Below are 21,780 nucleotides of genomic sequence, written 5' to 3' on the forward strand. Positions count from 1 at the left end.
TCAGGTAAGACAGCAAGAGGAGCCCCGTCTTGCTCCACGTGCCCCAAAATAATAAGCCCCCCCCTGAAAATAAGGCCAAGCGCTTATTTTGGGGTTCAAAAAAATATAAGACAGGCTCTTATTTTTTGGGAAATACTGTAGCAATAGCACTTAGACTTATATACCACTTCACAGTGCTTTATAGCCCTCTCTAAGCGGTTTACAGAGTCAGCCTACTGCCCCCAACAATCTGGCTCCTCTTATTACCGACCTCGGAAGGATGGAAGGCTGAGTCAACCTTGAGCCGGTCAGAATCAAACTGCCGAACTGCTGGCAGCCAGCATACTGGGACTACATTCTAACCACTGCACCACCATAGTAATAGCGGGTCTTATGGTACACCTATGGTGTTTGCTTGTCCTTCCATCATATTAAAATAGGACTTGACATGCATTCATTCAGACTGAAGATGAAGACAGGATACTTGGTAGTAGGAGAAAACAAATTAAGTATGATTTACCCTGATTACCCAGACTGGTCTGGCCAAGTGACTACAGAGTGTTTCACTGAAGGAAGGAGCTGAATCATCAGATTTTAAGAGATCTACTGTAAAGAAGCCCATCAAACAGCATTAACTTCCAGTCAGTCTCTAATATGTAGAGAGACAAGCTCAGCTGAAACTCCATTTTGGGGAGCCAGGTGGGCACCCACTTTTCAGGAGGGGGTTTTCTCTAGAGGCAGCATTCATTTTAGAAGCTAAACAGAGAGATGTTAGTTCATTAGAAAGGGAGGATGGAAATCTTCGTATAAATGCATCAGTGTCAATTTAGAGCCTGTTAGAAATTGTGATGTCTTTAACATACCTACCACCTCTTGTTAAATTTTCTTCCAGATGGAACAATACACCTATGGATGAAGCTTTGCATTTTGGACATCATGATGTATTCAAAATTCTTCAAGAATATCAAGTTCAGTACACTCCTCCAGACAACTCTAGTAATGGAAAAGAAAACCAAACTGTACAGAAAAACCTGGATGGCTTACTATAACACTCTTCTGACTGAGATTCAAAGTTAATGATCTATTTAATTGTGGAAAATGATTATGAAGAGTGTTGAGTGTTTCTGTTGGATAGTGATATATATTTTCCAGAGTACTGCTTTGTTCCAATGTTACAGCAGCTTAGTTTGTTGCACACAAAAGACAATAGTTTCTTTTTCAGAAAAAACAACTATTCATGTGAGCAATATTACCTTGTGCTACGTGCAAGTGATAGAAATTATTGTTGGCTATACGCACAGGGGTATTTGGGGGGGGGGGGGAGGGAAAGGGTTATCTCCATGAAGCTTTACTCTATGGTCAAATTCATGAAGCTTTTTTGTCCTGCTTGCTGTGTATACATGGATAATTGTAAGAAAGCTGTCTGCGAGTATACCTGAGCCAACATAGTTGTCGTCTTGCTAGATTTCGAGATCTGTTGCTCTTGTGGATTCAATCTGGCATCTTGGAACATAAAGCACTCAAAATGTTTTCCCACCATACCTGCTTACATCATGTAATTTCTTACATATGGACTGACGGATGCTGCCTAGGCTTAACTCTTGTTCCAAGTGTTTTTATCAGGGAATCTCTTCCAAGATTTATTTGACCAAACAATGTAGGAGAATGTAAGTAGAGAATACTGCACCTGTAGACTCTTTGTCCTGCTTCCCATCTCACCCTCCCTCATTCAACTGGTTGAACGTTTTCCCCATGGTGAACTGTGACCTATGGCAAAACATTGTGATCACACCACATTTAGTTTGGTCATAAACTGTATGTATACATGCTAAACTGGATGTTGCTCAGTGAACATGCTAAAATTCATTTATGCTAAGACGATTTTTCAACTGGGGATTCACCTTTTAAGTAGATGGCATCACAAGGTCTTTTTTTTTTTTTTGCCTTTTGCCCTACCATTTCATTCACAGCGACACCCTCCTTCACATTTGTCCTTTCAGTTAAAAGTTTGGCCATATTGACCCTGTAGGATTAACCTCTAGAAAGTTCACTTGCAGCTGATCAGTTTTTCACTAGAGCAGAACATTGGCCAACCCTCATATCCCAAATGCCATTATGGAAAACTCACTAATTCATACCTCCTCTGGCCAGCACATAAATAGTTATTTTAAAAAATGTTGTCTATATAGGGAATGTTGCTCCAGACACACGGCCCCATTTTAAAGTGCTAGAATGTTTGTTGACCAGTCAACATTTTAGTACTTTGCATTTTACTTTATTATTTTTGCTTTAAAACCAAATAAAAATGGTGAACAAAATAACCAACACATAAAAAATGGCCATATTACCCAACAGCTTATTTTTCTCTTAGCCATTACAACCCCCCCCCCAAAAAACCCACCCTTACTTAGCAGCTACCAATCTTTTGCAAGTATAGTATAGCATTTCCTTCTTATGAGTTGTATTTCATAAGTCTTTGTAACTCCTGGAGTTAGTTTATTTATGTGTATATTTACATTATCTTCAGTTCAGTTCTGCTGTTGCCTTCCATGGTTTTATTCCAAAAATAATGCAACAGTGAACTTTAAACATTTTATTTATTACATCTAAAAGTGAGCTTTATTTGTACCTTAGTACTACAGTCATTTTATTCTATCTCATTTGTGTGTGCGTGGGTGTGCGTGTTTGTGTTGCAGTGGACTGGCACCATTTTTAGCTTCAGGGCAGGATTATCAGTGACTTTACTGACCTGATGAGCAATTGTGACTGATTTGGCTTGACATTTGGCTTTATTATAGGGAATAAACCATGATGAATGTATTCTTTGCTTGTCACCATTTTCCCATAATTTAAACTTGAGTGTAACCATTCTGAAGGTAAGATTTATTTTCAGGATTACAAATCCAAATGCATTGCATTTTAAAATAATAAACAGGCCAAATAAAATAAAGTTAAATAAATAAAAGTAGAAAGCTTGGATTTTTTTTTTTCATATCCAGTCTGCATTCTGTGAAAAGCGTACTGTGTTATAAGGTTGTCAATTGTGGCACCATTGCCCTAAAACTTAGAAGTCTATTCTTCTGTTCTTAATATATAGGTGGGCAATGTTTGTTTTCCTAAATATGGTTGGTAAATATGGAAGGGAGTTACGTGCACCGTGTTGCTGTTAATGGGACCAGCATGAAAAAAGTCCATAGAAGACTACAATAAATGCCCTTTATTAATTACTTAGCAATAGCTACGATCATTACAGGCAACATGTCACAAAATATACTGTCTTGAATTTCCTAGTATTCTGATGACATTTGTGGGAAGAACCTTCTTTCCCTCAATAATAAAGATCACATTACACGCAATTTAATACTATAACAAACGCCAGCGGTGCTTACTCGGATTGTTTTTGCCAATTTCTGTAACAGCATGGGAAGCAGTTGCTGGGGTGCCTAGACTAGGAAAAATAAGTTATGCCTACCAGTTCTGACCAGTTTGATATGTGGTTAAAACGATTGAAATGCTCCCGGTTCGGATCAGATCGCCCAATCCGACAGCGATGGCAGCGGGTGGTTCGGAGAACTGGTAGCAAAAATCCCTACCCCACCCAATCACCAGTGGCTTTTTTTTTTTTTTACTTTTAAAAGCATTTTTTCTTCGGCCAAAAAAATGCTTTTAAAAGTAAAAAAAAAGCCTCTGACGATCGTGCGGCTCAGCTGGGATCGTCCGAGCCTTTTAAAAGCATTTTTTCTACAACCTCTTTGGCCGAAGAGGTTGTAAAAAAAAAAATGCTTTTAAAAGGCTCAGACAATCCCAGCTGAGTTGCCTGATCGTCAGAGCCTTTTAAAAGCATTTTTTAATAACCTCTTCGGCCGAAGAGGTTGTAGAAAAAATGCTTTTAAAAGTTTAAAAAAAAAAAGGTTGGCCACGCCCACCTAGTCACATTACCCCCACCCCCTACCAAGCCACACCCACAGAACCGGTAGTAACAAATTTTACATTTCATCACTGGGTTAAAATTATCTGAAGAGGCCACAAAAATCTAGGGACACTTTCCTTTACCTCTAAGGAACAGGTAATTGCTCTGATTAGACTTTGCCTTTAAAATCATAATTATTTTTGTGCATGTGAGAACCCTTATTCTCTTATTCCTATTCTCTGCAAACATAGGGCTTTCTGTGCAATTTCAGAGATTTCAAGAGTTGCTTTTCTCTTTTAATATTTCTTGGGAGCGAGTAACTTGACCAGCAGTCTTTCTCCTGAGATCACTGATTACAGTGAGCCAGCACCATCCTATGATCTGCCAAAATAAGTGCATGCAGTTTTGTAAACTGGAATTAATTGCAGTATTTGAGAGTTATTGTAAAAAGGAATGTTAACTTAGATTTTAATGCTTGAGAGGAACGTGGGAAGAAGGTTGAAATTATTACAGTCTCACAAGGAAACTGTGTTATAGAAATCAATTCATTTTTACCTTTTATTTATCAGAAGGGCAGCAGAGGTTGTTGAAATGTACTGACCAACTAGTGTTAGGGGGAGGGCCCAGCAACCTCCCCCTAACAGTGGTGTGGCAGCAATAACTACCAAGCATCTAACCCAAGATATAAGGATAATCCTAGATTGTTCAGACCCAGAGGCTCTCCAGAGGAGTCGGAGACCTGTAGCTTTTCACACACAGGTCCAACTGAACCTAAGCAACCTTATATATAAAAACTGGAAATATTATTGAACACGACACCACGAAAACAGCTACGTACAGGATTACTAGATAAATATTTTTAGCAGCAAGTAAGCATTTCCGAAGATTCAAGCCACCCTTGCTGTAAACCAGAGTAAACACCATACTACAAGATATAGAGCTCTTAAGAGACTTAAGTGATGAGACTCCTACAGATTCTAGGAAGTGCAGGTAAAGAGGACACATTTGGATTTTATGCCAGCTGGCCTAGCCAGAGTTCACGGCGTACATTCGGTACACATCTGTAAGAGAGAAAACATAGATGAGCTACCAGGTTAAAAAAATCGCACCACTCCATGCAATCAGTGTTGCAGGCAAGATACAAGCTTTCAGGATAACTTAGATCACAACTGCACTTAACATACAAGCTGGGTTGTTGTAATTTTGACTTCAGATGGAAGGCCCAAACTGGCAAGAAGAGATAGATGGCTGAAACAATGTACCTGCAAAATTCATCATTTGCCTTGTAACAAGGAGGACGTACCTTTATCATAGACTGTACTATTTATCAAGGATAGCTATAGCATCTCTTGGCTGGAGATGACAGGCTTGTTACAAAAGCGGCTTAATGCATTGTTAGACCACAAAGCAATCCAATTGTCAATTACTCACCATAATTTCTGCAGAAGTTACTTCTTGCACTACCTGATCAAATTCTTCCGGGGACATAGGCAGAAGGGCCTCGGGGCCAGGCAGTCTGGAAGGGTGGCTGAAGGATAGCAAAGGACAAAAACAATTAGTTTCTAATGAATTGGGACATGATCCATTAGTCCAGGCACAACAATTGTCTCCACATCACTATTTCTAGGCTTAGCCTGCGGATAACCATCACTATTGCCTACAAACCATTCTCAATTCAATGACAGAGCCTTCTCGCCACACTGAAACACAAATGACTTGCTTTGAGCCCAACAGCCTATTCAGCCTGTTAGTCAACATCAGCCCAAGTTCATACTGAAATCTATTGAACTTCTATTAAAGGAGCAGGGCAGGCACATATGCATTTCCTGCTTGAGGCAACACAGAACTTGCACTTTAGGATTTTCACAAATAAATTCAGCAAGGAGGCAGCAAGGACAAGTACCTTTATTCCAGAGGTATCACTATTTTGGCCAATTCAATTTTGAAAAAATGAAATGCTATGTTTAAATATTTTATCCCCAAAGCCCATCATGGACAAAACGTGCAGGTGAAGACAGCTGGATTCTAAGGTTGCTCCATTTGGGATAGAACTTCTCTTCCCTGCTAGCTTAAAGACCCTGCAATACTAAACCTGTCCACAACTCATGGGAATGCATTACTCCAAAGGAGCTGCAAAATAAACATATTAAACGTATGATTCAATACACCTGTTTAGGTTTTCTTCCTTCACCGTCAAATAGCAAAAGGTTCCTTTTTTCTAAAACATTGCCGACTGTAGATTATTCATACAACCCCTTCCCAAATTGGAGAACTAATCTTTTCTCTCTAAACCAGTTAAAATCGTATGCAAATTTGATAGATTAAATTTCCTTTTGGTTTTCCTGGCAGATTTAGAGGAGGTGGAATTTAAGGAACATTCTTAATTGAAATCTCTCTGCCCACCTACAGCCAACAAGATCATCCAAGACCTGTAAAGAGCTATATCGTTCTTCTTCTACTCCCCAAATCTATACAATGCACATGATACTGAGAGAAATAATTTCCTGTACAGGTAATCTTCAATTTAAGAGTCCATTTAGTGGCCATTCAAAGTTACAATGGCACAGAAAAACGTGACTTCAGACCATTTTTCACACTTATGACCATTGCAATGTCCTGGGGATCCCCTTTTGCAAACATCTGACAAGCAAAGTCAATGGGGAAGACAGATTCACTTAACAACTGTGTTACTGATTTAACAACTGCAGTGATTCACTTAACAAATCTGGCAAGGAAGGTCACGAAATGGGGCAAAACTCAATGTATTTCTCATTTAGTCACGTAAATTTTCGGCTCAATTGTGCTCTTAAGTTGAGGACTACCTATATACTAGTCAGATCTATTTGCAGGCCAATTGTTTTAAGGGTCTTTTATGATAGAAAACCAACTTACAATACAAACTGGACAAGGTACAAATGCATAAGCGTTGTACATAAGCCCTGTCAATATGCTTAACATCTAATTTAGGGAAGGGTTAAAAACATTGGCAGGAAGGGAAGTTTTATTTGGTTGCTGTGAAGAGGACATTGCAAAAAGCCAAGGATGATGCAGCATGTAAGAAACATAAAGCCAACAACTGAATTGGGAGGGAAGCAGAATAGAGACTTAACATGGGAGAATAGCATGCAGCAGTCAAGCAGGAGTAGAAAGTAGAAAGGAAGGCTATGTGAAAGCAATCAGCCAGCCTTTTCACTGTGAATGCTCTGTTCACCAACCTCCTCCCCTTTAAGGACCCTGAGCTGGGACAACTCTTCTGTCATTTCAATTCCTCCTCTTCATCCTCCCCCCCCACAACCCACCTCTTCCAGCCAATAAATTATAATACTGCCGCCAACCTTATCACACACTCAGACACCTCCAATAAACTGAGGAAGTCTGCTGGGTTCCTCCCCCCTCCGATAAAAACTCTATTAAAAACCAAAGAGGCACATTATATCATTATCCAAAATCTACAACTTTATTTTGACATACGATGCAAGAACAAAGTGTGGGCAAGCAGAAGTTGTGTCCTGCAAACTTGATTATCGGTGCTGGTGGTGGTGGGGGGGGAGGGGAAGGGAAGGTGGTTCAATCTTAGGTTTCAGAATCAGTACAGGCATAAACCAAGACCACCATTCGGCTATGGTGGTTCCCAGAGGCCACGTTGAAGGTTTGCTTGAGCAAACTTGGGAAGAATGCTTCTATTCTGTCACAGTGTGATATTGGCCAGTGCTAAAGATGACACCCCAGTACTTTCAAAGTGTACTCTCTTCTCTTCTTGGCAAACTCACACTTCAGATACAGAGATTAGTTCAGTTCTGATGTATCCTTTGCCTTTGCCATCCACATCCATGGGCTCCGAAGCTAGAAAGAAGCACACAAAAAGTTTTATTTTTGCATCTGGAAAACAGAAAACATCCAGACTAAGCTAATCTCTAGGCCAGATGTTCTCAACTGGAAGCCATATGATCCGTTGATATTTCAAGGGGCCACTGATGAAAAACATGTAACATCTGTGTGTACATCAAGTGCCAAGGGACCCCCAAATAGGCAACGTGTATTATACTGCAAGTAGTGTCTTGTTGACACCAAAAAATGCACCTCTTACTGTCCCATATTTGTGGAGGTGGCACCGATGCAAAATGATTGAGAAACCCTGGTCTAGACATCTCTCTCAACTTCCATTTATATCAATTTAGATGAGTGCAAAAAGGAAAAAAAAAATCTTAATAGAAAGAATTCTGGTTATGAGGCAAACATCTTTCAAACTGTTATCAATGTAGACATGAGCCAAACCCACTTTTGAAAAACAAAAACTGAAGCCGCTTGTGTGTAAGCAATGCTTTCAAATGAAGGCCAGTGGCATGTTTCAGATGGCACCAAACTTACTCCCTGCCCAAGATTCTAGTTCTACCCTAGAATCTAGTTCTAGATTCCAAAGAATTATTGTCGCATTCAGGAGTAGAAGAAAGGAAAGCTGAGATTTCTAATGTAGTCTCTGAGGGTATGCCAAGATTGAGGCACACAAGCATGCACATCTGGACACGAGAACGTTGTCCTTGTGACAAAGCAGGTTGTAGAGAGAAAACTACTCACACTCTTTGTGCCTGGAATAGTATTTTCCGAACGCATTGTCTTTGAGAGTGGCTGGATACAGGTACTTCAGTGGGTTCTCGGGAAAATTCTCTGCCGCCATCACTTTGTAATTGCGAATGATATCTGGCAGGCTGACTGCAGAGAGTTCCTTTCTTGTATAGGGCTCCACAGAGTGGAAGGAACGATCTGGGGCAAGGTGAGATGGGGTGGCGGAAAGAAACGGGAGAAGATAAGTGTTATCAGTTTTTCAATATACAACAAACATATTTTTCAATTGTCCCAAAGGTGCTTTTTTTCAAGAGGCAACGGGAGTTTCTTGCTTTTTCTTTGAAGACGTTTCGCTTTTCATCCAAGAAGCTTCTTCAGCTCAATATTTTTCAATTGTTTTATTGGGGGCTGCTTTTAACAGAAGCTTGAAAATGTAGAAATTTATCAAAAACTTTTGTCAGAATTGGATCAATGGAGGTTTTTTTCCCCCTTTACTGTTATTTCCATACTATATCCCTACCTACCCCCTAGTATTATTTCCATACTACATCCCCTCCCCCAATAGTATAGAAGTTGCTAGAAAGCTTGTATAGATGGAAGCTGGGAAAATTACAGGATTACCATTGTTCCTTCTAGTTCCTGATTTACACTTTATAATCTCTTTAGAATTTCTTGTAATCTGTAATAATTTGAATCCTCTCCAGGATCCTTTCTGAAATTCTTTCAGAGAGCAATTTGTCTGTAGCAGACCACTGCCATCTTGTGGCCTGTCCAGAAATTGTATTTTCTTTTTAATTAATTTGCCATCTATTGTATTACTGTGATCTGAGCAGAATATATTTATATCCTTGGGCATTGAATTGTTTGCATGTTAATATTTAAACATAGTTTTATTTTTTTAAAGAAAAAGTTGTATTAAATTTATGTTCTGAGAGATGTGGTCAATTTCCTGGGGGAAAAGGTAGAGAAAGTGCTGAAATTTACTCATCAACCCTCAATGCTATAGAACCAGGGAATAACTCTAAGCACATTATTTAAACTTCTGCACTTTGACTTTTTAATGGACAGAAAGGCATAGAAGGATATCAATCTAATCTCTTTTCTTGTAAGTAGGGTTCTCAATCTCCCAGAAGTTGGCAGTAGCAGGAACAACAAAGTTGGTATTTCAGTGCAGGTGAGGCCAGTGTGAAGACCAAGAGGACTTCTGACAAAGAAGCTGTGAGATCTCCAATCCTTCACCCTATGGGCCTAAGCATTTTACTGCAATCTCAAACATTTGCTTAAACATATATTTATGCAATTCAGGCAACCATGAATTGAGAATAATTTTGGATTCATGCAGTTTACATGCACAAGCATACATTAAGGACTGCATTTGGGATTGTTACAGATTTTCCTCCTATACAATATTCTATTAGGGAAGTCTCAGAACCTAGTAGTATTTTCATTCAAACGATATAATTAATTAAGTAGCTCTGTGGATTTTAATTTGCTGTTTTTCCTTCGGTAGTTTTATTTTTATTTTTCCTTCAGTAAGTATTCTGAGGTGGTCCTTGCTATTTTTCAAAAAACTGAATACACTATCTTCTGTTGAGGGGCTCCTGGAACTCAAATTGTCATGGTGGCATGTAAAACAGTTTGTTGGTCTGAATGCCTTTGAATGTCCACCTAACCAGTGGTGAAATCCAATTTTTTTTTACTATCGGTTCTGTGGGTGTGGCTTGGTGGGCGTGGTGGGCATGGCAGGGGAAGGATACTGCAAAATCTCCATTCCCACCCCACTCTGGGGCCAGCCAGAGATGGTATTTGCCGGTTCTCTGAAGTACTCAAAATTTCCGCTGCCGGTCCTCCAGAACCTGTCAGAACCTGCTGGATTTCACCCCTGCGCCTAACCTTTGCTGGAAAAGCAAGGCTGGGCTCTCCTAGTGCTCCTGCCCTTCTTGTTGGCACAAAGTAGGCCAGGACAGCATCCTTGCCTGAATTTTTGGAAGAAAGTTGTGCTCCTTTTCATAACCTCTGCCAGTCACTCTAGAGAGCTCACGAGCCCTGGCCTGACTCAATACTTATTTGATACGATTTTTATATACGAGTAAAATATATGAGAGAGCGATTGAGGGACAGAGAAAGATGAAAGACACCAAATTTAGTTATCTCCAATTTTATAGAAAGAAAATCCACTCATCAACCTTGAGTAGATAAAGAGAATGCTATTGCATTATTCCCCTATACCCGTGATGGCAAACCTATGGCACATGTGCCAGAGGTGGCACGCAGAGCCCTCTCTGTAGCCACCCGCACCATAGCCAGCTGCTCTTCCGGGTTCTGTTGTGTGCATGCATGCTGGCCAGCTGGTCCGGCACACATGTGCACCAGCCAGCTGCTCTCTTCCGGGTTCCGGTGCACGCATGTGCGTCAGCCAGATGTCTGGCGCATGATGGAACCCGGAACAGCAACTGGCCGCTGTGCACATGTGCACTGGCCAGCTACTCTCTTCCGGGTTCCAGTGTCTGGTTCGTGTGCATGCACACGCGCACACTCTGGTTTCGGCACTCAGTGCCGAAAAGGTTAGCCATCAGTGCCCTATACTGTATAGTATGAGATTTTATTAAACAAAGCCAACTGGGTTCTTATATTCCATAGAATTGCAGAAATTAATAGGGATTTAACTTACTGGGAGAAACCAGACCAGAGCTCGTTAAACTGTGATTTTTTTCCAAGTCGGAGACACAGAATCTCCTTTCTAAAGCACAAGAGCTCCCAGCATAAAGGGCATTGGCAGGCTGGTCACAACACAAAGCCTTTCCTCCAGATTTTGCTTACCATTTTCTGGCCCTTCCACCCAGGTGAAAGTGATCGCTCCTTCTCGACTACTTTCACTGAACCTCAAAAGAAACGTCCCAGGCTCCATATCCTTAAGCAGGATGCGCTCTTGCTCCTTGCTGACAAAGCCCATGATGTGCCTGCAATATGGGGAAGAAGAATATTCATATCAAAGGAGGGGCCCCTGTTTTTTAAGTGCAGAACTAGGATCTTCCAGAGTCTTTCTGCCAAAAGGAGAAAGTGGGACCTTAAATATTGAAGGACTGCATGACCCCAGTGGCAGGCCTCCCAGCCCCCTTACTATAAAGCTATGAGAAAATACCTCTCCTCATGTACACAGAAAGATTTTGGTTCTTAGAGGGAAATCAGAAGAATTCCAGCAAGGGAACTAGAGGTAATCCTCCACTTGCAACAGTTTGCTTAGTGACCATTCAAAGTTACAATAGCACTGGAAAAAGTGACATGACCGTTTTTTTACACATGATCGTTGCAGCATCCCCATGGGCACGTGATTTACATTCGGATGCTTGACAACTGACTCATATTTATGACAGTTGCAGTGTCCCGGGGTCATGTGATCCCCTTTTGCGACCTTCTGACAAGTCAATGGGGAAGCCAGATTCGCTTAACAACCATGTTACTAACTCAGCATCTGCAGTGATTCACTTGACAAATGTGGCAAGAAAAGACGTAAAATGGGCCAAAACTCATTTAACAAACATAGCAACATAAATTTTGGGCTCGATTGTGGTCGTAACATGAGGACTTACATCTAACCAACCTTGCTACTGGAAACTCTGCAAGATTAATGCTGGGTAAAATAATTTACTTTTCCTTCAGGCAGCTGCCTACATCCTGACAATAGGTTTTATGCTGCACCATTAAAAAAGCATTTGGCAGCGCTTGTTGGTTTCATAATAGAGAAAGATTAGAAAATGGTCTTTTAGGCTTTGCTGAAATCTAGAAGCACTTTAAAAGAACAGTGGAAAAACACTATAATGGTTCTTTCATGGCAACATTAACTTTATAATCCATCCCAGATTAGTCTGAAACTCCCATATTGTTTCTCTATTCCTTCTTAAGCCTTTTTACATGCAGCAGGCATAGGGAACAATGCTCTTTCTTAAACACTATCATAACATCATATTGAAACTGCACAGGTTCCAAGTATGGAAGAACCCGGTAAGTTGCCATTAGCGATGCAGTTTCTATTAAGGGAAAGAAAGCAGAAGAAACGTTCCCTTTCCTTGCAACAGCATTGCAGACGCTCTCTAAATCTGCTTTGAAGCCTCGAGTCTGAAGTACAGATTTTCAAAGCTAACAGGGGTATGATGGGAAAGAGAAAGAAATCACATTGTGCAGAAGAAAAGAAAAAACAGATTTCATTCACACACTACAGGATTCTTCCTTTTAGGGTTCTAAAGTTAATAGAGTCCAAGAGAGTCATTTTTTTGTTGTATTACCAACTTTAAATATTGCTTGACTTCAATATGCTGTGAAGTCCAACTGAAATCAATCTAGACTTGTCTGGATTCTATTTGGGCCCTGAGCAAAAGATGCTTACCCATCGTTCCAGAGGAAGAGCAAGTGTTTCCTAATCAGTTCAAGGATCCCTTCGATCCACAGCCAAAAGGAAAAATTTTTATCATTCAGGTTTTCCTGAAATCAAGAAAAGACAAAAAACTGAGATGGTAAAAATTGCCCACTGATCTAGCATCAATCATCTCAAGGTGTTAGTCTTTAATTTAATTTTCACTTCTTGTCACTTGCTTGGTGTTTTCACATTTGTTTGCTGTACTCATTTTTCTGAATATTTAAAATAGGGGTGTCTAAATGATTAGAGTGGATAAGTTGCAGCTTCAAGGCCTCCATTATCCCATAATTCCTGTCCTTCCGTTTTTCAAACCCTGCTTCCTAGAATGAATATTAGATTGTGGAGTCCTTGGTGCTCTCTCAAGTTTGGTTGTTGTTTTTTGTAGACTTTTTGTTACTTGAATAGATAACATCTTCATTGAATTAAACCACCACAAACACATACACAAACCCCAGAGTGCATCTAAGAGCTAAAAGCTTTCTTACCCTTTGTTTACTGTTTGCAAAAGACACCTTCTATACACTGGGTTTTTTGGGGAGGGGGTTGTTTCTCCTGAGAAATCCCCAGTAAAGGCTTTATTAACAAGTCGTGGGAAACAACTATTTGCCACACAGGAGGTCATGTGGAACACCAACTTCTGTTCTAGGTATCTTCTTCCATGGCAAGCAACCTCTAGTCTGGAAGACAATTCAGCAGTCCCAATGGAAGGGCTGGGAAACCAGTGCTCCTCCAGATAGTATTAGATTCCCATCTCCAATCAGCTCAAGGTGGTATGGATGCTTGTAAGGACTGTGAATTATGGTAGGTGTTCCTCCCAATTTCAGCTCTGTTCTTTTGTCATCCATTAATTTGTTCCAGAGTCAGGATCCCATTTCTTGCTGTTAACACTAAACCATAATGGGTGGATCTATACATCACATGAAGCCTAAAGGAAAGTCCATCGTAGAGACTACTGCACTGTACATAAACTGGAACAGCCTATGATCATGTCTACATTGATGGAATGTAAACAGTTAAACTATTCAAGAACAACATTTTTGTTCTTACCCCAGGCATGATTCAGCCAGAACCAAGAATAATTCAGATGCACTCTTTTATAGTAGGAAGAAAATCCAATGAGCAATGCTTTATATTAAATTACATTGATCCCCATAACATTAGCTGAGGAACAGCAACTCATACCTTGCAGAATCTTGCCCATGAAATAAGGCCATCTGGAGTACATCCATTTGCTAAAAGAAGAAAAAAAAACCCCAAGACATTTCCATCAGGTTACTGACATTTATGCATTTATACTGTACCAACATAGAATGCAATCCTGAGATTAAATCCCATGCAAAAATTATGTTTTGAATTTTAAGTATCACCATCTAGAAAAGGTCTTAGGAACATGCAGCTTAAGGACCGCTTTTCTCAAATTGTTCCCATCCAAATGTGCTGGACTACCCAATACCCAAAAGCCATAAGACGTCTGTTCAATTATTAGTGAATTGTTCATGATTGATTTTGAAGGATATATGGAATTGGATTTAAAATTTATGTTTCATACATTTGGAATCTTCACTTCAGCATTTCCTTGGCTTATGTGTTTTGTTCTGTTATTATCCTGAGAGGAGGTCTACATTCTCCATCCAAAAAAATTAAATAAAATTAAAACCACATGATTAAGAAGCCAGGGACAGCTAAAATCTCTCATCACCATGCCTCTATGCCAGGGGTGTCAAACTCAATTTCATTGAGGGCTGCATCAGGCTTGTGTTTGATCTTGGGGGGCTTGGCCAGGGTAGGCGTGGTCAGCTCAACGTCGGGGGCAACTGTGGTGACCCGAGCGGTCTGCCAGCGAAAACAGAGCTCAGGAGGGCCATGTGTGTCTCTCCCTAGCTCCGTTTTTGCTGGCAGACACACCATGGGCAGGTCCTTCACTGTTTTCAGGGCAGCCTCATGGGCCAAATCTAAGTACCCCGCGGCCCAGATTCGGCCCACGGGCCTTGAGTTTGACACCCCTGCTCTATGCTATACAGCCAAGAAGTTCCACTACTGAAATTATTTTCATCTTTTGCATTTTGATCTTTTAATCTCTCAAAAGTGGACAAAAGATGAGAGGCTAACTGAAAAATAGGTGGTAGGCGGCAGGAACAATCAAGCACTAACTCTAAAACCAGAGGAAATGTGAAGATTCAGAGGGCTTCTGGACATAATGATTTGAGCCCTTCCAGTTTTCACCCTACAGAGAATTTATAATGCCACTTACGAAGCAACTTCTCTCCGATCATTTCCAGCTGATCTGTACTGAGTCCCCTTTTTGTGACAGAAGAAAACTGCCAGCTCAGCACTTCAGAAAGCTGTGACCATCTTGCACACAGTGGATTAAGGAAGAAGGACAAATTCTAAAATGGAAGCAGATTAGGATATGTAGAGCAAATATCCCCCACTTTTCTTTCAAGGAGCTCAGATGACATCTCCACTTTCCTGCACTTCTGTGAGGTGGTACAGTTGACAGATTGTCTACTGAGCTTATGCTTCATAACTGGGCAAGGAGAAGGCCTTTTTTGGTAGCTGTGTCTGGGCCCATGAAAGACCTATCCCACCTGCTTATCCATCACCCTCCAGAAGCTACTTTTTAGGAATGTCATTTGGAAAGATATTACTCATTTAAATATGGTGCCTTTAACAGATGCCGATAGGTTTTATGTTTCTAATAGGTTTTAAAGCAACTGCTTTGAACTGAACAGATCTGAATGAAGAGTAAGCTGGATATATAAGGCTTGAAAGGAGTAACAAATAAATGGGGACACCTGAAGGTCACTCAATGAGCTTCAGGAATGAGATGGGATCTGAATCTACAACAGCACCATCCTGCTCTGAAATTCTTTGAGGCACTCCCAACTGAAAATCTCCAACGTCTCTGGTTTTTAACTTCCATTGTTTGAAAAAAACAAACAAACACACAGGTGAAGGGCACTCTTAACTACCACACAGTGGTGCTTGCAACTGGCTGAGATTTGATGTTTAAATAGGAAGTTTTGCCACGCAAAATGCTGGCACCCAGATGCTACAAGAAGCACTGTTAACTTGGCAAAAAACAGTCTAGGATTGCATAAAAATCCTAAGAAGTATGTTGGCCACTCAATAAGTCTAAACCAGAGGTCCCCAACCCCTAAGTCATGGCCCGGAACTGAGCCATGCAAGCGGCAGGCCCAAACTCCATTGAGCCCGCCCACCACTTGTGCAGAACCATCCTGTCCCTCCCCCCCCCCGCTACCACTGGTCCGCAGAACTGAAAAGATTGGGTGTGGACCTCTGGTCTAAACCAACCCATGATGCCAAAAGAAGCAGTATTAACAAGCTTAAAAACAGACACTAACACTCAGTAATCAGACAGTTGTACTTGTAGGGGGGAAAAAAATCAGTAGAAATTTCTAAAATTTCTTGTATTCCATTGCAAAATCAGAAAACTCCATTCTTATTAAGCAGTATCAAAGATTTGAAGGTTCCTGTATTAATTTTCATTTTTTTTTCCTCAAACAGAAACCCAGGATATTTGTGTTGGCTTTTTTCAAAAACATTTCAAATTTTGAAAATATAAATGATTTGATAGGAATAGGCGTTATCTTCCCTCTTCCAGAAAACAACCATTTTTACCTACATAATTATAAATCAAGACTTTTTCAATATCTCCTCAAAAAGCCATATAAACATCCATTTTGTAATAAACAGATGAGTGTAATAAGCTGTATTTCTTTTGGTGAACTGAAAAAAAAGCAACCATAACAATAGTGCATCTATTTGATCTGATTAGAGAATGCATATTTGCTACCAAAGATTAAAACATTTTTATAATATAAAATGCTTCCAGTGCAATGTCATGAATTCCCTTATGTTCAACAAGACTACCGCATTTTTCAGACTATAAGACGCACCGGAGTATAAGACGCACCTTAGTTTATGGGGAGGAAAATAAGAAAAAAGCTTTAGCAACAGGTTCGTTGGTTGTGAGCTCTGCGCCTTGCTTTTTTACCCAGCCTCTGAAACTTCCGTGGGGCTACGTTCAGTGTATAAGATGCACCCAAATTTTCACCCTCTTTTGTGGGGGGGAAAGATGCGTCTTATAGTCCAAAAAATACGGTAATTTTCTTCTATCTTGTCTATTTAAGTAGTATACATCCTTGTAAAGGCATTTATGACGGATGCTTTAAAGGGAGCCAGTCTGAATGGTAGGGATTCTTAGCAATTTCAATCTTAGAAAAGGTGCTTGTTAAGTTACCTTGGGTTCATTCATCAACATATTGTACCATAAAATGGAAGCCCATCCATTCGGTAATTGGCTGACGTTTGAGATCACAACAATTGGAAGGGAAGGGGTCTGGAAAGGGAAAATTGCAGAGACAAGTTAAGCAAATATTCATAAATGACGAATTCTACCTAAAGGCAGAAAAAATGAAGCTAGGGTCACATATCACATGGTCGTGGCTTTTTAAATAGTTTTGGATAAACTAGGAATGCAATTATAATCCCTATATGTAAACTGTGAATTCAGCCAAAGCTTCAATCCAGCCTTCTCCAAGTATTACACTTTTAATTCCATCCTCCTCTGCCATGCAGACAAGATGAGTTATGGCTCTAAACCAGAGGTGTCAAACTCAATTTCATTGAGAGCTGCATCAGAGTTGTGTTTGACCTCGGGGGGGGGGGGGGCAGTTTGGTGGGCGTGGCCAGGGTGGGCATCCGGGCTCCATTTTCGGCCACGACGACCTCCTGCAGCCTTCTGCTAGTGAAAATGCACACAGTCCCCCTGAGCTCCATTTTTGCTGGCAGAGGCCTGCAGGAGGCTGTTGCGGCCAAAAACGGAGCCTGGGGGTGCCGCATGTGGCTCACCCAAGCTCCGTTTTCCCTGGCAGAGGCCAGTTCTTTGCTGTTTTCAGGGTGGCTCCGTGGGCTAGATCTAAGCACCACATGGGCCAGATTCAGCCAACGAGCCTTGAGTTTGACACCCCTGCTCTAAACCAACAGAATTGAATGGTATAAGTTTCACATCAGACTGTTAACTTCACACTATACAATGGTGTCATTTTATCATTAGAGTGATTCAGGATTTAAACAAAGCACAGATCTTCGCATCATCCAAAGATCTGAGCAACAGCTACAAAGAATAGGGTAATGAAATAATGAAAACTAATTAGAAGGTCACATTGAGCACTTTTAGTCTAGCCCCAAAGTAGAAACAGAGGTTTGGGCTTTAGCTCCAAAACATCCTACACCAATCAATTCAATAAACCAGGCAAGGACAATCTGACTTTAGATGTAAGGCTGCTTTAACCACTGAGGACCATTTTTCCTAAATCACCACATGCCAAACTTTTCTTTATTTTACTTAAGACTTGTATCAGCATCATAGAATACAGCAACATGTGCATTGCAGAAGCAATGATTATAGCCACTATCACTTCAATTTCCATTTATCAATTCAGTGAAATGGACAATGGATGAAAGCAGCCAAGTGAGCAAAGAGTCATCATCCAATTGCTTTTGAGGTATGACGACATCATCTCACAAACATGATCATTAATTGGTACCATTTACATTAAGACATTTGACACAATAACTTCTCCTGTCATTTGTATGGTAACACTTGACATGCACACCATCACTTCCGGTAATAAAACAGCCTCCAAAATATTGCATTCAATGGTACCAATGGTACCAGTGGTGAAAGGTAAAATTTGTTGCTACCGGTCGGTGGGTGTGGCTTGGTGGAGAATCATGACTGGGTGGGTGTGGCCAACTTTTTTAAAAAAACTTTTTTAAAGCATTTTTTTACTATCCGTTAGGGTGAATAGGTAGTAAAAAATGCTTTAAAAAAGTGAAAAAAAGAGGTTCCAATGATCACAGCTGTGCCGCACAATTGTTGGAACCCTTTTTTTTTTTTAACTTTTTAAAAAGCATTTTTAACTACCTATTCGCCAGAACCGGTAGTAAAAAAAAAATGCTTTAAAAAAGAAAAAAGGATTGTCAGAACCTTTTTAAAGCATTTTTTCACTACCGGTTCGCCCAAACTGGTAATTTTTATCACTACCAATTTGCCCGAACCAGAGCGAACTGGTAACATTTCACCCCTGAATGGTACACTGCAGCAAACATTTCGGTGCTTTTTACTCATGAATATTCACTGGGTAATTCCCAGTATTTGCAGGCAACATCAAAGGAATAAAAGTTTTTAGGCTACCTTTGTGGAAAGGATTGTTTGGAAATGACCTATAATGCTCTACACATCATGGGGCCGGGTCAGATGAGGATGTCTCCTCAGTTACATTTACCTCTCCCATCGAGTCCAACAGAAGAGGCATGTTATGGGTGCTGTCTGATAAGGAATTTATTGGGACACTTCAGACCCAGGAGGGCAGCACTTGCCCTCTGAGGTTACATTGGCCCCATCCTATTGGTTTTTGAAAGGGTATGATGATGGGTTTGCTATGGTGCCTAGGGATCTGGTAGTGGAATACAGCCCATGAAATGATTACAACACTGTTTTTAAGATGGATTGCCCTCGCCTGCAGATGAGGTTATGTTTTAATGTTTTTTTAGAATAGAATTCTATATTGACCTAGTGTGATTGGACATACAAAGAATTTGTCTCTAGTGCATACAAACAACCAAGCGATAAGTCATGGATCATATTGGTTAAGATCCAATCATAAATCATAAGATGCAAACAACAATTGATAAATCATAATATACCAATAGGAGAAGGTTGTGGGAAAGATGATAGGTGAGAAAGGTGACAATTTTAATTAATCTTTTAAATTAAAAAAATTGTTTGAATTCTTTTATTCGTTTTCATTTTTACCGTATGAGCCACTCACAGACAAAAATGTGAGATGGCCAACTATACAAATTGAACAAATGAACAAACCTGCGCCCTAAAGCCTGCACATTGCGTTTTGCAGCCCTTGGAAACTCCTTTGACCAAAAGTTTTGATTGTTAGTCAAAACCTTTGAGTCTTTGACTGTGGAAAATTGGTAGCACACCTTCCTGGTATTTTGAGCTGAGAAACTAATAAATGTTGTAATAATTCTATTAGAGATGTGTCACTGCAAGTGAAATGACCATCCTTACTTTGTGATCTTCGATCTTCCTTCAAATGTTAAGTGTGGCCCTTGGCCACAAAAAGATTACCCATTTCTTCTGAAATGAAGTTATTGATATACTACTCTATGCCTTTAATTTTTTAATCTACTTACTTCCAAATCAATTACAAGGCCATTCTGTTCCAATTTTGTCTCAAAACAGAGCGAATGGAGTTCTTCAGTTACAATCAGAGGGCCCTTAAAAAATAAGAGAGGCACTTTAGTTTAATGTATTTAACTTTAGCGATTTGACAGCCTTCTATTTTATTCTTTCTAATATTGCAGCATATCTATAAAATAGCTTATCTATAAAAAGAGAAAAAATGCAATCCCAAATGAATTTAATTACAGAAATTAAACAACCCCTTCTAAACTATTAAAGCAGCAGTTATAATCTGGAACTTTAGAAAGAAGAATGAGACTTATTAAGAGGGAACCTGGGCTAATAAATTGACATTTATTTATTTATTTATTTATTTATTTATTTATTTATTTATTTTTAAATTTGTATACCGCCCTTCTCCCTGAGGACTCAGGGCGGTGAACAGCGAGGTAAAAACATAAACTACAAACATTAAAATACAATTAAAAAGATATATATAAATTTGGCCCCATTATTAAAAACAATAACAAACAATTAAAAACATTTTAAAAAGTGTTAGGCCAGCCTGGCTTGCTGGAAAAAGGTTTTAAGGGCACGGCGGAAGGCACCAAGGTCTTGGATTCTCCTTATCTCTGGGGGCAGCTGATTCCAGAGGGTAGGTGCCCCCACAGAGAAGGCCCTCCTCCTGGGGTCACCAGCCTACATTGTTTGGCTGATGGCACCCCAAGGAGGCCCTCTCTGTGGGAGCACACAGGTCGATGGGAGGCCGTCGGTAGCAGCAGGCGGTCTCGAAGGTAATTATGTCCTATGCCATGGGCTTTTAGGGCTTTCTTTAAGCGCTAGCTCTGATAGCACCAAATCAATTTCACGTAACAAGGCATTCTATCACCTATGGAGGGTCATTAATCAGTTACTTTGTTAAAATTTATTAGATCTGGAGTCATTACAAGGAAATCCCTTTCATTTGATGCATTAGGTATCAAAGAAAGTGAGAAAGAACCACTTTGTTTCTAAAAGTGTGAACATTTTGATACTAATGCAAGATGCCCTTAAAGAAATTTGAATGACTTTTAAAATGGAATTTTTAAAAAATCCCAATTCCTATTTGGCTAAGAATTTATATCTACATCAAAACTTGGGTTTGCCTTAATTCAGATGAGAATTCCACTTAGCAATTTCACTCTGTGCCAACTGGAGTATTAAAATTTTGCATCTCCTTCCTGAGATGGACCTCAGAATTCCTGCAAACCTCATCGCTGATCACTCCTCTTCTAATCTATTTACAGGTTCAAAACAGATAGTTTAAATCCTTATTCTGCATTGGGGTTTCCAAACTTGGCAACTTTAAGACTTGTGGACTTTAAGCCTCTCAGAATTCTCCATCCAGTATAGCTGGCTGAGAAATTGGGAGTTGAAATTGGGAAATGAAGTCTACAAGTCTTACGAGACCCCTGTTCTATGTGACAAGTTGAAAAACAAGAAGCAGTGAACCTGTTGCTATTACACAATTAGTGATGCAGTTATTTTGTTTCTGCAGCATGGAAGTCTAAAACACAGATTTCTGATTGAGGACTTTTTAAATAAGCTATACAGATTCACTGATGTTTTCTTTACCTCATTAGATCTTGAAGTATTCTTTTGCTCTTTTAATTGCTAGAAAAGAAGAGAATTTGGTTAAACCACATA

The 21,780-nt window shown here is 40.0% G+C and overlaps 2 protein-coding genes across 5 annotated transcripts in view; one reads left to right on the forward strand and one right to left on the reverse strand.

The window, feature by feature from the left end:
- The window catches only part of GLS (glutaminase), a 73,371-nt gene extending 70,427 nt beyond the window's left edge, over nucleotides 1-2,944 (forward strand). For all 3 annotated transcript variants that reach the window (XM_034429582.2, XM_034429607.3, XM_087882116.1), the window contains one exon: nucleotides 872-2,944. In XM_034429582.2, the coding sequence (XP_034285473.2) occupies nucleotides 872-1,028 (157 nt within the window). In that variant the 3' untranslated portion in view covers nucleotides 1,029-2,944. The remainder of the gene's footprint in view (nucleotides 1-871) is intronic.
- A 237-nt stretch (nucleotides 2,945-3,181) lies between these two features.
- The window catches only part of STAT1 (signal transducer and activator of transcription 1), a 39,261-nt gene continuing 20,662 nt past the window's right edge, over nucleotides 3,182-21,780 (reverse strand). For both annotated transcript variants that reach the window (XM_034429619.3, XM_087882115.1), the window contains exons 14-24: nucleotides 21,709-21,747; nucleotides 20,106-20,189; nucleotides 17,131-17,229; nucleotides 15,118-15,253; nucleotides 14,049-14,098; nucleotides 12,837-12,931; nucleotides 11,273-11,412; nucleotides 8,465-8,650; nucleotides 7,660-7,732; nucleotides 5,321-5,417; nucleotides 3,182-4,950 (exon numbers count right to left, since the gene is read on the reverse strand). In XM_034429619.3, the coding sequence (XP_034285510.1) occupies nucleotides 4,927-4,950; nucleotides 5,321-5,417; nucleotides 7,660-7,732; nucleotides 8,465-8,650; nucleotides 11,273-11,412; nucleotides 12,837-12,931; nucleotides 14,049-14,098; nucleotides 15,118-15,253; nucleotides 17,131-17,229; nucleotides 20,106-20,189; nucleotides 21,709-21,747 (1,023 nt within the window). In that variant the 3' untranslated portion in view covers nucleotides 3,182-4,926. The remainder of the gene's footprint in view (nucleotides 4,951-5,320; nucleotides 5,418-7,659; nucleotides 7,733-8,464; nucleotides 8,651-11,272; nucleotides 11,413-12,836; nucleotides 12,932-14,048; nucleotides 14,099-15,117; nucleotides 15,254-17,130; nucleotides 17,230-20,105; nucleotides 20,190-21,708; nucleotides 21,748-21,780) is intronic.

The sequence above is a fragment of the Pantherophis guttatus genome, chromosome 1 (genome assembly GCF_059756535.1).
Source record: "Pantherophis guttatus breed Tessera chromosome 1, ASM5975653v1, whole genome shotgun sequence".
NCBI classification, from domain to species: domain Eukaryota; kingdom Metazoa; phylum Chordata; class Lepidosauria; order Squamata; family Colubridae; genus Pantherophis; species Pantherophis guttatus.